This window comes from Anolis carolinensis, unplaced genomic scaffold (assembly GCF_035594765.1).
Source record: "Anolis carolinensis isolate JA03-04 unplaced genomic scaffold, rAnoCar3.1.pri scaffold_12, whole genome shotgun sequence".
NCBI classification, from domain to species: domain Eukaryota; kingdom Metazoa; phylum Chordata; class Lepidosauria; order Squamata; family Dactyloidae; genus Anolis; species Anolis carolinensis.
The window spans coordinates 16,014,454-16,026,980 of NW_026943823.1; the positions used below are offsets into that span (position 1 = coordinate 16,014,454).

At 44.4% G+C, this 12,527-nt stretch overlaps 1 protein-coding gene across 1 annotated transcript in view; it reads left to right on the plus strand.

Annotated features, from left to right (window-relative positions):
• Positions 1 to 12,527, plus strand: part of slc7a3 (solute carrier family 7 member 3) — a 51,845-nt gene that overhangs the window by 33,212 nt on the left and 6,106 nt on the right. Inside the window, exons 3-9 of the mRNA XM_003228917.4 lie at positions 1,909 to 2,308; positions 3,511 to 3,669; positions 4,523 to 4,703; positions 7,293 to 7,405; positions 9,554 to 9,776; positions 11,633 to 11,772; positions 11,855 to 11,957. Coding sequence (XP_003228965.2) covers positions 1,909 to 2,308; positions 3,511 to 3,669; positions 4,523 to 4,703; positions 7,293 to 7,405; positions 9,554 to 9,776; positions 11,633 to 11,772; positions 11,855 to 11,957 — 1,319 coding nt within the window. The remainder of the gene's footprint in view (positions 1 to 1,908; positions 2,309 to 3,510; positions 3,670 to 4,522; positions 4,704 to 7,292; positions 7,406 to 9,553; positions 9,777 to 11,632; positions 11,773 to 11,854; positions 11,958 to 12,527) is intronic.

Genomic DNA, 12,527 nt, shown 5'->3' on the forward strand with positions numbered 1-12,527 from the left:
GAGTGCCTGAATGTCCTTAAGGGTCTTAATACGGTGCTCGAGCTGTTGGATCCTCTGCTCCATCAGAGTCATCTGTTTGCATTTGGAGCAGATGTAGTTGTCTAGTTTTTGTGTGAAAAAGCGGAACATGCCACAGCTGGTGCATGTGATGGGAATGTTTTGCTTTTGTTTCGTTTCGTTTCACAACATCACAAGTCGAACACTTCCCAAGTGTCTAGGACTGTGTGATGTATTTTCGGATGATGCGCGCAGATCCCAGTAGGGTGGCCTTTTGCAGTTGGCAGATCGTAATTTTGACAATGTCTATTGTTTCCAAATGCTGGCTGAGATCTTTTGGCACGGCACCCAATGTGCCGATCACTACCGGGACCACCTGCACTGGTTTCTGCCAGAGTCTTTGAAGTTCAATCTTGAGGTCCTGATAGCGGCTGAGTTTTTCCTGTTGTTTTTCGTCAATACAACTGCCACCTGGGATGGCAACATCAATGATCCAAACCTTTTTCCTTTCCACAACTGTGATGTCTGGTGTGTTGTGTTCCAGAACTTTGTCAGTCTGGATTCTGAAGTCCCACAGTATCTTTGCGTGCTCATTTTCCAATACTTTTGCAGATTTGTGCAAGTTATTTACTGCTCGGAGGTGGTACTTGAGGCATAATAATAAAAATAATAATAATAAAACTTTATTTATACCTCGCCACCATCTCCCCAACGGGGACTCAGGGCGGCTTACATGGGGCCATGCCCAGGACAATACAATATAGCAAAATATAAAACAACATATCATAATACAATTAAACAATACAATAAATAATAATGTACAGTACAACACAAAATCAAAAAAACAATATAACAGCTTAAGTTCCAATGAATCATTTGGGCCACATAGTTGTGCCTCTGTTTATAGTCTGTCTGTGCAATTTTCTTACAGCAGCTGAGGATATGATCAATGGTTTCATCGGTTTCCTTGCACAGTCTGCATTTTGGGTCATCAGCTGATTTTTGGATCTTGGCCTGAATTGCCTTTGTCCTGATGTCTTGCTCCTGGGCTGCAAGGATCAGGCCTTCTGTCTCCTTCTTCAGGGTCCCATTCGTGAGCCATAGCCAGGTCTTCTCCTTATCAGCTTTTCCTTCAATTTTGTCAAGGAACTTCCCATGCAATGTTTTGTTGTGCAAGCTGTCAGCTCTAGTTTGTAGTGCGGTTTTCTTGTACTGTTTTTTTGTCTGCTGTGCTTTGAGGAGTTTCTGATTTTTGACTTCAATCAAAGCAGGTTCTTCACTTTGCTTGACATATTCTGCCAGGGCATGTTCTTCTTCTTTGACTGCTTATTTTACTTGTAAGAGTCCTCTGCCCCCTGATCTTCTAGGCAGATACAGCCGGTCAACATCACTGCAAGGGTGCAGTGAATGATGAATGGTCATGAGTTTTCTTGTTTTTTTGTCCAAATTGCCCAGTTCCGCCTGTGTCCAATTTATAATGCCAGCAGTATATCTTATGATATACTATTATGATTATGCTGGCATTATAAATAATAATAATAATAATAATAATAATAATAATAATAATAATAATTATTATTATTATTATTATTATTATTATTATTATTATTATGTAGGAGCTGGATGGACATCTGTCATGATGCTTTGAGCTTTTCCTGCCTGGAAGAAGGGGGTTGGATTAGATGGCCTATGGGGTCTCTACTGAAGGTACACAACAGGTGCTGAACTAGGCCAAGGATGGTCAAAGGACATTGTTATGGCCTTCATACTTCCAGAATCCCCAAACTGATCTTCTAGCCAGAGCGAATATGCCTCCTGATTCTTCTGGAGGTCCGGTCTTTACAAACGTTCTCCTCGAGTCTCTCAGTTGCTGACTGTTCTAACAGGTTGCCTTTGTTTTCTCCTGTCTAGATTCTTGAGAGACATCAGGTGTTGGCCGAGATGCTGAAGAAGGCTGTGGCCAGCTTTGGCAAGAAGCTGATCCGCCGGCGGAGGGTGGACCTCTGCTCGCAGGAGACCAAGCTTGCCCGCTGCCTCTCCACCTTGGATCTGATCGCCCTCGGTGTAGGCAGCACCCTCGGCGCTGGTGTCTACGTCTTGTCTGGAGAGGTGGCCAAAGACCAGGCGGGCCCCGCCATTGTGATCTGCTTCTTCATCGCTGCCGTCTCCTCGGTTCTGGCTGGCCTGTGCTACGCCGAGTTTGGGGCCCGGGTACCCAAGGCCGGCTCGGCCTACCTGTACAGCTACGTGACTGTTGGGGAGATATGGGCCTTCACCACTGGATGGAACCTCATCCTCTCCTACATGATCGGTATGGCAGGGGCTGTTGTGTCCCTTTGTTATAAAACTTTTCCCAAAACAGCTAAAGCATTTGCTCTTAGCTGAGTCATGGCATAGTAGGAAGTCATAGTGTGGCTGAAAAGAATACTTGAGCTTAAAGCAACATGAAATGCAGAGCTGACCTTAAAAGTTTCAAAAAGTTTATTAAACCACAAGGAACTACATTTCTAGTTAGAAAAGATGGGGTCCGCATTATCTAACATGTACTTAATCACACTATAGCATCTATTGCTATTATTATTATTATTACTACTACTACTAGTGTCTCCGGTGGCACAGTGTGTTAAAGCGCTGAGCTGCTGAACTTGTGGACCAAAAGGTCCCAGGTTCAAATTCGGGGAGCGGCGTGAGTGCCTGCTGTTAGTTCCAGCTTCTGCCAACCTAGCAGTTCGAAAAAATGCGAATGTGAGTAGATCAATAGGTACCGTTCCAGCGGGAAGGTAAGGGCACTCCATGCAGTCATGCCGGCCACATGACCTTGGAGGTGTCTATGGACAATGACGGTTCCTCGCTTAGAAATGGAGATGAGCACCAACCCCCAGAGTCGGTCACGACTGGACTTAACGTCAGGGGAAAACCTTTACCTTTACCTACTAGTACTACTATTCGTATTATTAAATTAAGTTGCTGTCTCCTGCACAGTTAATGCCTTTGTAGTGACGCCCAGGACTTCTCTGGCTGAGCAGTTTAAAAGCTCTCCCCTAAACTACAAACTCCAGAATTCTGCAGGAGGCAGCAACCAGATTTAAAGTGGAGAGATGTTTTGGTGTCATGAAGTCCGAAGTCTAAATAGAAATATTTTATAAGCCTACGGTGGCACAGTGTGTTAAAGCGCTGAGCTGCTGAACTTGCAGACCGAAAAGTCCCAGGTTCAAATCCAGGGAGTGGAATGAGCGCCCGCTGTTAGCTCCAGCTTCTGCCAACCTAGCAGTTCGAAAACATGCCAATGTGAGTAGATCAATAGGTCTACTATTCTTGGCAGGAAGGTAAGGGCGCTCCATGCAGTCATGCTGGCCACATGACCGTGGAGGTGTCTACTGTTGTTGTAATAAGACAATAGTCTTTCCTGGACTACTTATTGCATTTGGACTTGATGCAGAGGAAGCAGTTATGAGGCTGAAGCCTTTGGTGAACAAAGGTCTCTTCTTCTCTTTTCTTTCCCCTTCTTAACAGGGACAGCAAGTGTGGCTCGTGCCTGGAGCTCCACGTTTGACCACATCATTGGAGGCCACATCTCCTCATTCTTCCAGAACCACACGTCCCTGCACTTGGAAAACGTTCTGGCTGAATATCCGGATTTCTTTGCCCTCTCCCTCGTTTTACTGCTCACAGGTGAGATAGCTTTACTGTCTGATACATGCAGAACAGACTTGGGCTTGGTTTGAGACCTATGGGACGTTTTGCACCTTTGCAGCTTTTTTCCATCCCAGAAATGCACTCCCATCCTTTGCGCCATGAATGCCCACCAGTCACAGAAGAACCACACACTTCTTTGCTAAAAGGTCATAGCATCCATTTACTATCAAAAGGGGCCGGGCTGTGGCGCAGGCTGGTGACCACCTAGCCATTCGAAAACATGCAAATGTGAGTAGATTAAGAGGTACCGCTCTGGCAGGAAGGTAGCAGCGCTCCATGCAGTCATGCCGGCCACATGACCTTGGAGATGTCTATGGACAACGCCGGCTCTTCGGCTTAGAAATTGAGATGAGCAACAACCTCCAGAGTCGGTCACAACTGGACTTAACGTCAGAGGAAACCTTTACCTTTTACCTTTTACTACCAATATTTATATTATAAATCCAACTACAGGATACTTTGCCACTACTGCTTTGCACTTTATAGACTACTTTGGCTGAGAAACTACCTCTCCCATTTTGATATATTCTGCTCCTTGGCCCAGATCCGTGTTTTAGTCTCCTGTTTTTAACATTTTATGCTGTATGTTGATTTTTATGATGGTTTTATTGATGTTGATGTTTTACTGTTGGAATATTTGTTTTATTGCTGTATGTTTCGGGCCGGCCCCCATGTAAGCCGCTCCGAGTCCCCTCCGGGGAGATGGGGCGGGGTATAAAATAAAGTTGTTGTTGTTATTATTATTATTATTATTATTATTATTATTGATACTTTAGAAATAATAAAAAACAATGAGAAAAATATAAATAAATGCTGTCCACCTTTGCAGGGTTGTTGTCGTTTGGCGTCAGTGAATCTGCCCTGGTGAACAAAATCTTTACAGCCATCAATTTGCTGGTCCTCAGTTTTGTCATCGTGGCCGGTTGCGTGAAGGGAGACGTCAAGAACTGGAGCTTATCGGAGGCGGATTTCCAGAACCGCTCTGACAAATTCATGGAGCCTGGAAACAAGTAAGGGGCCTTTTCCAGACGAGCCTGGTGGCATCTGCCTATCATGCTCTCTTGCTGTCCTGCTCTGCTGCCGGCAGTTTCATATCTGGCTGCCAGTGCATGGAACGCATTATGGCTGCTTATACATAGATGTTTCTTTTAAACCACAATTACAGGTTACTATGCCTGGAGTCCTTAACATGTGTGCTGGCTGGGAGTTATAGTGCCCCCTGAGCCTCATTTCCAAGCTCTGAGAGGTTAAAAAAGGGGGTAGCAGAGGGGAGCAGGATTGGCTTGTCCTTGGAAATTTACTATGTCCATGAGCCGGTTGTGAAAGGTTTGCATCATTGTACAGAAGATTCCTGTTAGAAATGAGGAATATTATCTGAAACGTCTTATAGAGGATAGGAATCCATTGCTCATTTTTGTAGTGAGAAAGCTTGGTGCGTCAGCTATAAAAATAAGGAGGCAGATTGTGGATGATTTTAGTGTATAATGCTTTTGACATACTTATTTTATTATCCGTACCCACAGATTTTTATAAGCATCATATATGAAGCCGTATTATTTTTTTGTGTGTGTCAGGAGCAACCGGAGTTGCTTCTGGAGTGAGAGAATTGGCCGTCTGCAAGGACGTTGCCCAGGGGATGCCCGGATGTTTTGATGTTTTACCATCCTTGTGGGAGGCTTCTCTCATGTCCCCGCATGGAGCTGGAGCTGATAGAGGGAGCTCATCCACGCTCTCCCCGGGTGGGATTCGAACCTGGCAGCCTTCAGGTCAGCAACCTAACCTTCCAGTCGCAAGGCTTTTATCCCCTAGGCCACCGAAGGCTCCATATGAAGCCGTATAGATCGACTCCATATTATGGACTTTCTGCTTTAAATATTGTGAATTTCTGGTCTTAATGTTAACACTTGTTTTTTTCAAAAAACCCTCTGTTTTAATGTTTTACACTCCTGGTCCGTGACCATAATAAAAAAAATTCATTCATTCAAAGGTTTGCACCCATGTGTGGAAATGGGGCTTCTCGATAAAGAAGGTGCTCTTTGTGGGCTTTCAAATTTTATTTTGCTTCCCTGATATAGGCAATCTCCAAGTTATGAACGAGAGATGTTCTGTAGGTTTGATCTTAAGCTGAATTTGTTAAGTCAGAACAGGTACATTTTTGAAGTTGTAACGCCATACACACACACACACATCCACACACATACATCCATGCACACACATCCACACACACACAGGCTTTGGATTGCACAGGTAGATGTTAACACACACACACACACACACCTCGGTGGTGTTTGTTTTGCTGCCTGTGCCCCTGTTCAGAAGATTTCACCTCACCTTCTGTCCCTGCAATAACTGTATTTTGGGAATTTTGGCTTCTCGTGGAAACAAGAATTGGCGAGAAAGCCTCAGTGGAGACCACTTTTCCCACGATAATAACTCTTCCAGGAGTGCATTTTCCTTTCGAGAGGTAGACTTCTCTCAGTTCTTGTTGTCTCAATCCCCTTCTTCCTTAGCAAGTGACAAACCTATATTAATAGACATAATTGTTAGCAATGGTCTTGATAAAGACCTTTGGTATTCATCCATTTGTGGAGAGATGAAACACATTTAAAATGTTAAAGTTTAAAAGCAATGCTTTTGGGTTGGAAAGATTAGCCGTTTACAAGAAACGTTGCCCGGGGGTTGCCCGACTGGATTTACTCAGTCTTCGAGGAGGCTCTTTCTATGTCCCCCCAAATGAAGGCCTAAATGAAGAATCGCTAAATCAGCTACAGGAATATCTCAGACTATTTCAAGAGAATCCATACTGCGATGAGACTATAGCAGCAGGCCAAAAATTATCTACAGCCTTAGCAAATGCTAAGAAAGATGGCTGGATAGAGCTGCTTGAGAATCTTGATATGTCCAAGAGTAGCCGAAGAGCCTAGCAATTGCTGAGATGCCTGGATAGTGACCCTCTGGTCAACCATGGACACGCAAACGTAACACCAGACCAGATAGCTCACCAGCTAATTCAGAATGGGAAAACCAACCGCAGTAGAGTAAAGCTGAAAATCAACAGGGTCCCAGAACTTGAAACCCACCAGCTGCCTTCTCCTCTAAACCTGAAAGAACTCAGAGAAGCCATCAAACGATGTACAACTGGTAAAGCACCTGGCCTAGATGACTTAATGATGGAGCAAATCAAACACTTGGGGCCCAAAGCTGAAAACTGGCTTTTGAAATTCTACAATCAATGCTTAGCACACAAACAGATTCCCAGAATATGTAGGAAAACTAAGATCATTGCCATTTTAAAACCCGGTAAAGATGCCTCCAATGCCAGGAACTATCGACCAATCTCTCTCTTACGTCATCTATATAAAGTCTATGAGAGGATGCTATTAAATCGACTAGGACCTGTTATCGAACCCAAGCTTATTGCACAACAAGCAGGTTTCAGGCCAGGGAAAAACTGTACAGGTTAAATTCTCCATCTGACTGAGCATATCAAGGAAGGCTATGAGAAATCCCATTCTTAACTGTGAGTCATTTGTAAGTCGGATGTTTGTAAATCGGGAATTACCAGTAGTTCCCACTGAGTATCTTTCTTTCTCTTTCAGAGCTGGATTCTTTGGGAAAGGTGGCTTTTTCCCCTTTGGTTTCCAGGGGATACTGTCAGGTGCAGCCACATGCTTCTACGCCTTTGTTGGATTTGACTGCATTGCCACAACAGGTAAAGCAGCAACAGTTTCCTTCTGGGGTGCTGGGGTGAGAAAACCAGTGTCCCCTTCTGTATGCCACAGAGGTTGCAGCAAACAGGCATAAAAGTATTCAGGTTGCAGGACCAAACCTGTCCTGACCACCACAGAAAAGGGCAGAATATTACCTTCCAAACCTGTGATTCTGCTCTAGGGGAAGCAGATGCTTGGCAGATGCGCACAAGCAGCATTGTTCAATTCAATTGCACAGGCTCCCTGCCTGGTCCTGGCCCCTGGCTGGCTTCCTGTTCCATACGGGCTCCTTTCCCAGGAGAGATTCCCTGTTTCTGCTCTGGAAAATGAGTCATGAGTAGTGAGACTCTGCGCCAGGGCTGGTTGCTTCACCTGGAAGCTCCGGGGGCTGTGCATTTGCATAGTAGAGTTCTCATACATAGGAATGCTCTCTGCCTGAGCAGTCTAGGTTTGCAGATGTGCTTCTTGCGGCGCATACATTTGCATGAAAGAAGGACTTGGTGTTGTTCTTGTGCCTCTGAGCTGGAACTGTCAGGCCAGTTTTGGACTCTTTATGACCTAAGGTGAGCTATACTGGCATGACTACAGTGTTTAGAAATAAATAATAATAATAATAATAATAACAAAACTTTATTTATATAAAACTTTATTTATATAAAGCTGTGGCGCAGCTGGCTAGTAACCAGCTGCAATAAATCACTACTGACCGAGAGGTCATGAGTTCAAAGCCTGGGTCGGGTTAAGCCCCCGACCATTAAATAGCCCGGCTTGCTGTTGACCTATGCAGCCCCGAAAGACAGTTGCATCTGTCAATTAGGGAAATTTAGGTACGCTTTATGCGGGAGGCTAATTTAACTAATTTACAACATCATAAAACTGCCAGCAAAACACGAGGAAAGGAATGAGGAAGTACAGCCACTAGTGGACAGTGAAGCAACAGCTCCCCCTGTGGCCGGAATCGTGAAGCTGGGGGAAAAAAAGTTAAATGCCTCTGTGTCTGTCTATATATGTTGTTTGTTGGCACTGAATGTTTGCCATATATGTATTCATTGTAATCCGCCCTGAGTCCCCTTCGGGGTGAGAAGGGCGGAATATAAATACTGTAAATAAATAATAATAAATAAATATACCGCCCTATCTCCCGGATGGGACTCAGGACGGTTTCCAATCATAAAAACAACACATACATTACATAACAACATAATAACACATTATTAAGCAAGGTAAAACAATACAATTATATAGCAATAAATAACACTTACACAACCTGATCAAGGGGACGGGAACCATAAACCCAATATATTAAAGTGTATCATTGTAGGCTAGATAAATCTTGTGCAATATATTCAGGCCCAGAGATCGGTGGTATTCCAATGTAATTACTCAAAAACCTGCCGACACCACCAGGTCTTCAGTTCCTTATGGAAAATAGATAATGTAGGGGATTGCCTGATCTCTTTTGGCAGTGAATTCCAGAGCCGGGGGCCACTGCTGAGAAGGCTCGTTCCCTCATCCCCACCAGCCGCACTTGAGACGGTGGTGGGAACGCGAGGAGAGCCTCCCTGGATGATCTCAAGGTCCGCACTGACTCATAGAAGGAGATGCGATCACGGAGATAGGCAGGGCCCAAGCTGTATAGGGCTTTATAGGTCAAAACCTGCACCTTGAATTGGGCCCGGCAGTTTATCGGGAGCCAGTGGAGCTGCTTTAATAGGGACATTGTGTGTTCCCTATGGCCAGCTCCAGTTAGAAATTTGGCTGCCGATCTTTGAACCAGTTGAAGTTTCCGGACCGTCTTCAGGGGCAGCCCCACGTAGAGAGCATTGCAGTAATCCAGTCTGGATGTAACAAAGGCATGGACCTTTAGAACCCCAACATCTCTAGAACCCCAACATCTAATAATCCCTAGAAGCCACTTCTGGTTACCCAAAATATCATAAATAAATGATATTTTGGGTAACCAGAAGTGGCTTCTAGGGATTATTAGATGTTGGGGTTCTAGAGAAGGCTTTGTCGGATCAAGCCCAAGAGTCACATGATTCTTGCCTCCCCATTTTAAAGGTTTTATGTCCTTTGGCCACAGTGAGCAAGTGAATTTTCCCACTGGAATGGTGTTTGGAGAATCCTCTACATCCTCCCACTTTCGCCAGGTGAAGAAGCCCGGAACCCGCAGAGGTCCATCCCGGTCGGCATCATTGTCTCCCTCCTCATCTGCTTTGTGGCCTACTTTGGCGTTTCGGCTTCCTTGACCCTGATGGTGCCCTATTTCCTGGTGAACAAGGAAAGCCCGCTGCCTGATGCCTTCAAGTCAGTGGGCTGGGAGCCGGCCCGCTATGTGGTCGCCATTGGCTCGCTCTGCGCCCTTTCCACAAGGTGAGGGGAGATGCAGGGAAGAAGGCCGGCTTCATGGTTTGGACGGGGAGAAACCCAGTCCTAACACCCTATTTTGAACTTGTTTTAAAGAAGTTGCTTGGAAGGGGATGCTATGTGTATTGAATGGAGCACAGAGAGCGTCCCAAGAGTGGTGATGGGCCAAAGGCTGTATGAGTCCCAGTATCCCCACTATGAGGGATGGAAAGAGTCAAGAGTTGCCCAATCTGCAGGTATTGGTAGACGTGTAGGAGATTTGGGTCCTCTGTGTTGGAATTCAACCCCACACTGTTCAAGTCTCTAGTCCTCAATAAGAAGCAGATTGATAGATTTAAGCTAGGGTGAAAGAATCCCGTTCCCTTCATTCCCGAATGCCTGTTGTTGCAGTTTGTTTTCTCTCACTCTCTGTCCTTTCTCCTCCCATTGATGAAGGTGTATTGGGAAAATATAATACAGTTATCACTTATCCAACATAAATGGGCCGGCAGAACGTTGGATAAGTGAATATGTTGGATAATAAGGAGGGATTAAGGAAAAGCCTATTAAACATCAAATTAGGGTATGCTTTTACAAATTAAGCACCAAAACATCATGTTATACCACAAATTTGACAGAAAAAGTAGTTCAATACACAGTAATGCTATGTAGAAATTACTGTATTTACGAACTTGGCACCAAAATATCACGATGTAGTGAAAACATTGACTACAAAAAAGCGTTGGATAATCCAGAATGTTGGATAAGCGAGTGTTGGATAAGTGAGACTCTACTGTACTTGTATTGGAAACCATATATTCAATGTAATCATGACAGAAATAGGAATAAGAAAATATATAATCACAAGCAGGATGTGTGCATATAGCCCCCAAAATACATCCTGCCCTGGCAAATACCGTCTCCTCATAGCAGAGACCAAAGTTCACCCTAAGTGGCAGAGACATTTGTTAAGGTGTCAACAAGACCAGATAACAGTGGACAAAGACAAATTAGGGCTTTGGGTTGTCAAAATAAGCTTAAGGTAACCTGGCACCATGAAGGGGTGCTAATGAGTCCTTAAAAGCTTAGATAGAGGGAAGTCTTCAGCAAATGGAACCCCTAAAAGCCAAGATAGGGATTCCTTAGATAAGGCCTAATGGGAGGGTCAGAGGAGTTGAAAGTAGCCTATGTTTTAGAAAAGTGCAAAAGTAAGACTTTTTTTGACACTAATTGGCGATGGATAATGCCCATATGACGTATGTAGATAAATGCAAAATGGTATAAAAAGCCCTGTGATTCTTTGTTCATTACCCTTGCTTTCCTAATTACAGGAAAGGGTCCTTCCTATGCTTATTCTCTGTGGCCACTGAGAATAAACGTCATTTTTCTTCAGCACTCGGAACTCTCTTTGTCTCATTGCCTCAAACCTTTGTCTGCCGTTTCACCATCCTAATTGATGACCTAGAACGGAATCCTTCAGGATGCATGTTCCTTTGTTTTAAGACCTCGTGATCATTCCTTCACCTCCTTTTCATTTTCTGATGAATGGGAAAATGTCGTCTTTAGAGATTTTTCCTTCTGTTTGAACTTAGAAGTCACGGAGTTAGAGAGAAAGCTTAGACTCAATCTTTTTCTGTCAAGAAATGTAGTTCTTATGTTTTAACAAACCTTTTTGAAACTTGCTTAAGATTGAGCTTTGCATCTCGCTTCCTTAAGCTCAAAAATTCTTTACAGCCATGTTATACTGCCTTTGCTTGCTGTGAGCGAAATGCTCTACTAAGTATTGTTTTGGGAATTTCCCTGACACTCTGATGCTCTGAGGTTCTTCTCAGGTGTACCCGCATCCTGACTTTTGTGTTTCTGATGTTTTTTGCCCAATGCAGCTTGCTGGGCTCCATGTTCCCCATGCCACGCGTGATCTACGCCATGGCGGAGGACGGGCTGCTCTTCCGGTTCCTCTTCCGGGTGCACAGCCGGACCAAGACGCCCTTGGTGGCCACCGTGGTGTCGGGCATCATCGCTGGTATGTATGTGTTAGCGTGTCTCTCTTCCCCTTCTCCCCGCAAACCTGCCTGGTGGCTCACGCAGCACCTCTTCTCTTGCAGCGCTGATGGCTTTCCTCTTTGAGCTGAAGGACCTGGTCAACCTCATGTCCATCGGCACCCTCTTGGCATACTCCCTCGTGGCCGTTTGCGTGCTCATCCTCAGGTAGGTCTCTCAGCTGAGGGGGCCCAGGCCTTGGAGCTAAATATGGCTGTAAAGAAGTGTGTTTTTATTTTGATTTATAGATGTCATGTTTAATTTCGTTTTAAAAGTCAGGTTTAACTATGTTTAAAAGGGTAAGTATTAGTCACCAGTGCGTGGGGGATGGTAACCAGCTCAGCATTCTGAGGCAGGTTGCCATAGTAACGAGGGCGGAGCCAACCGCCGTTTGAAGAAAAAGGAGGGAATGTTTTAAAAAACAGTTGAGTCTGTGATTTTAGTCACAGGGAAGACACTGGTTCCAGGTTAGGGAAACCAGGGGAACTCAGATCTCTAGTGGTGTTAAATTAAGCAAGTTAGGTGACTTGCTTAGGTTTATTTGTAGAGTCTGAGTAGGAAGGGAGAGCAATCCCAGTTAGATCCAAAGTGATCAGTTAATAACTTTGCAGCCATTATCTAAGTGCCTTTAAAGAAGTTACTGTAACCACTAAGCTCTGTGCCTGAAATAAACTTGTTTTTGTTCTTCAATATCCAAGTCTCTGTCACCTATATTCAAAATTAAGTAACGCTACCATC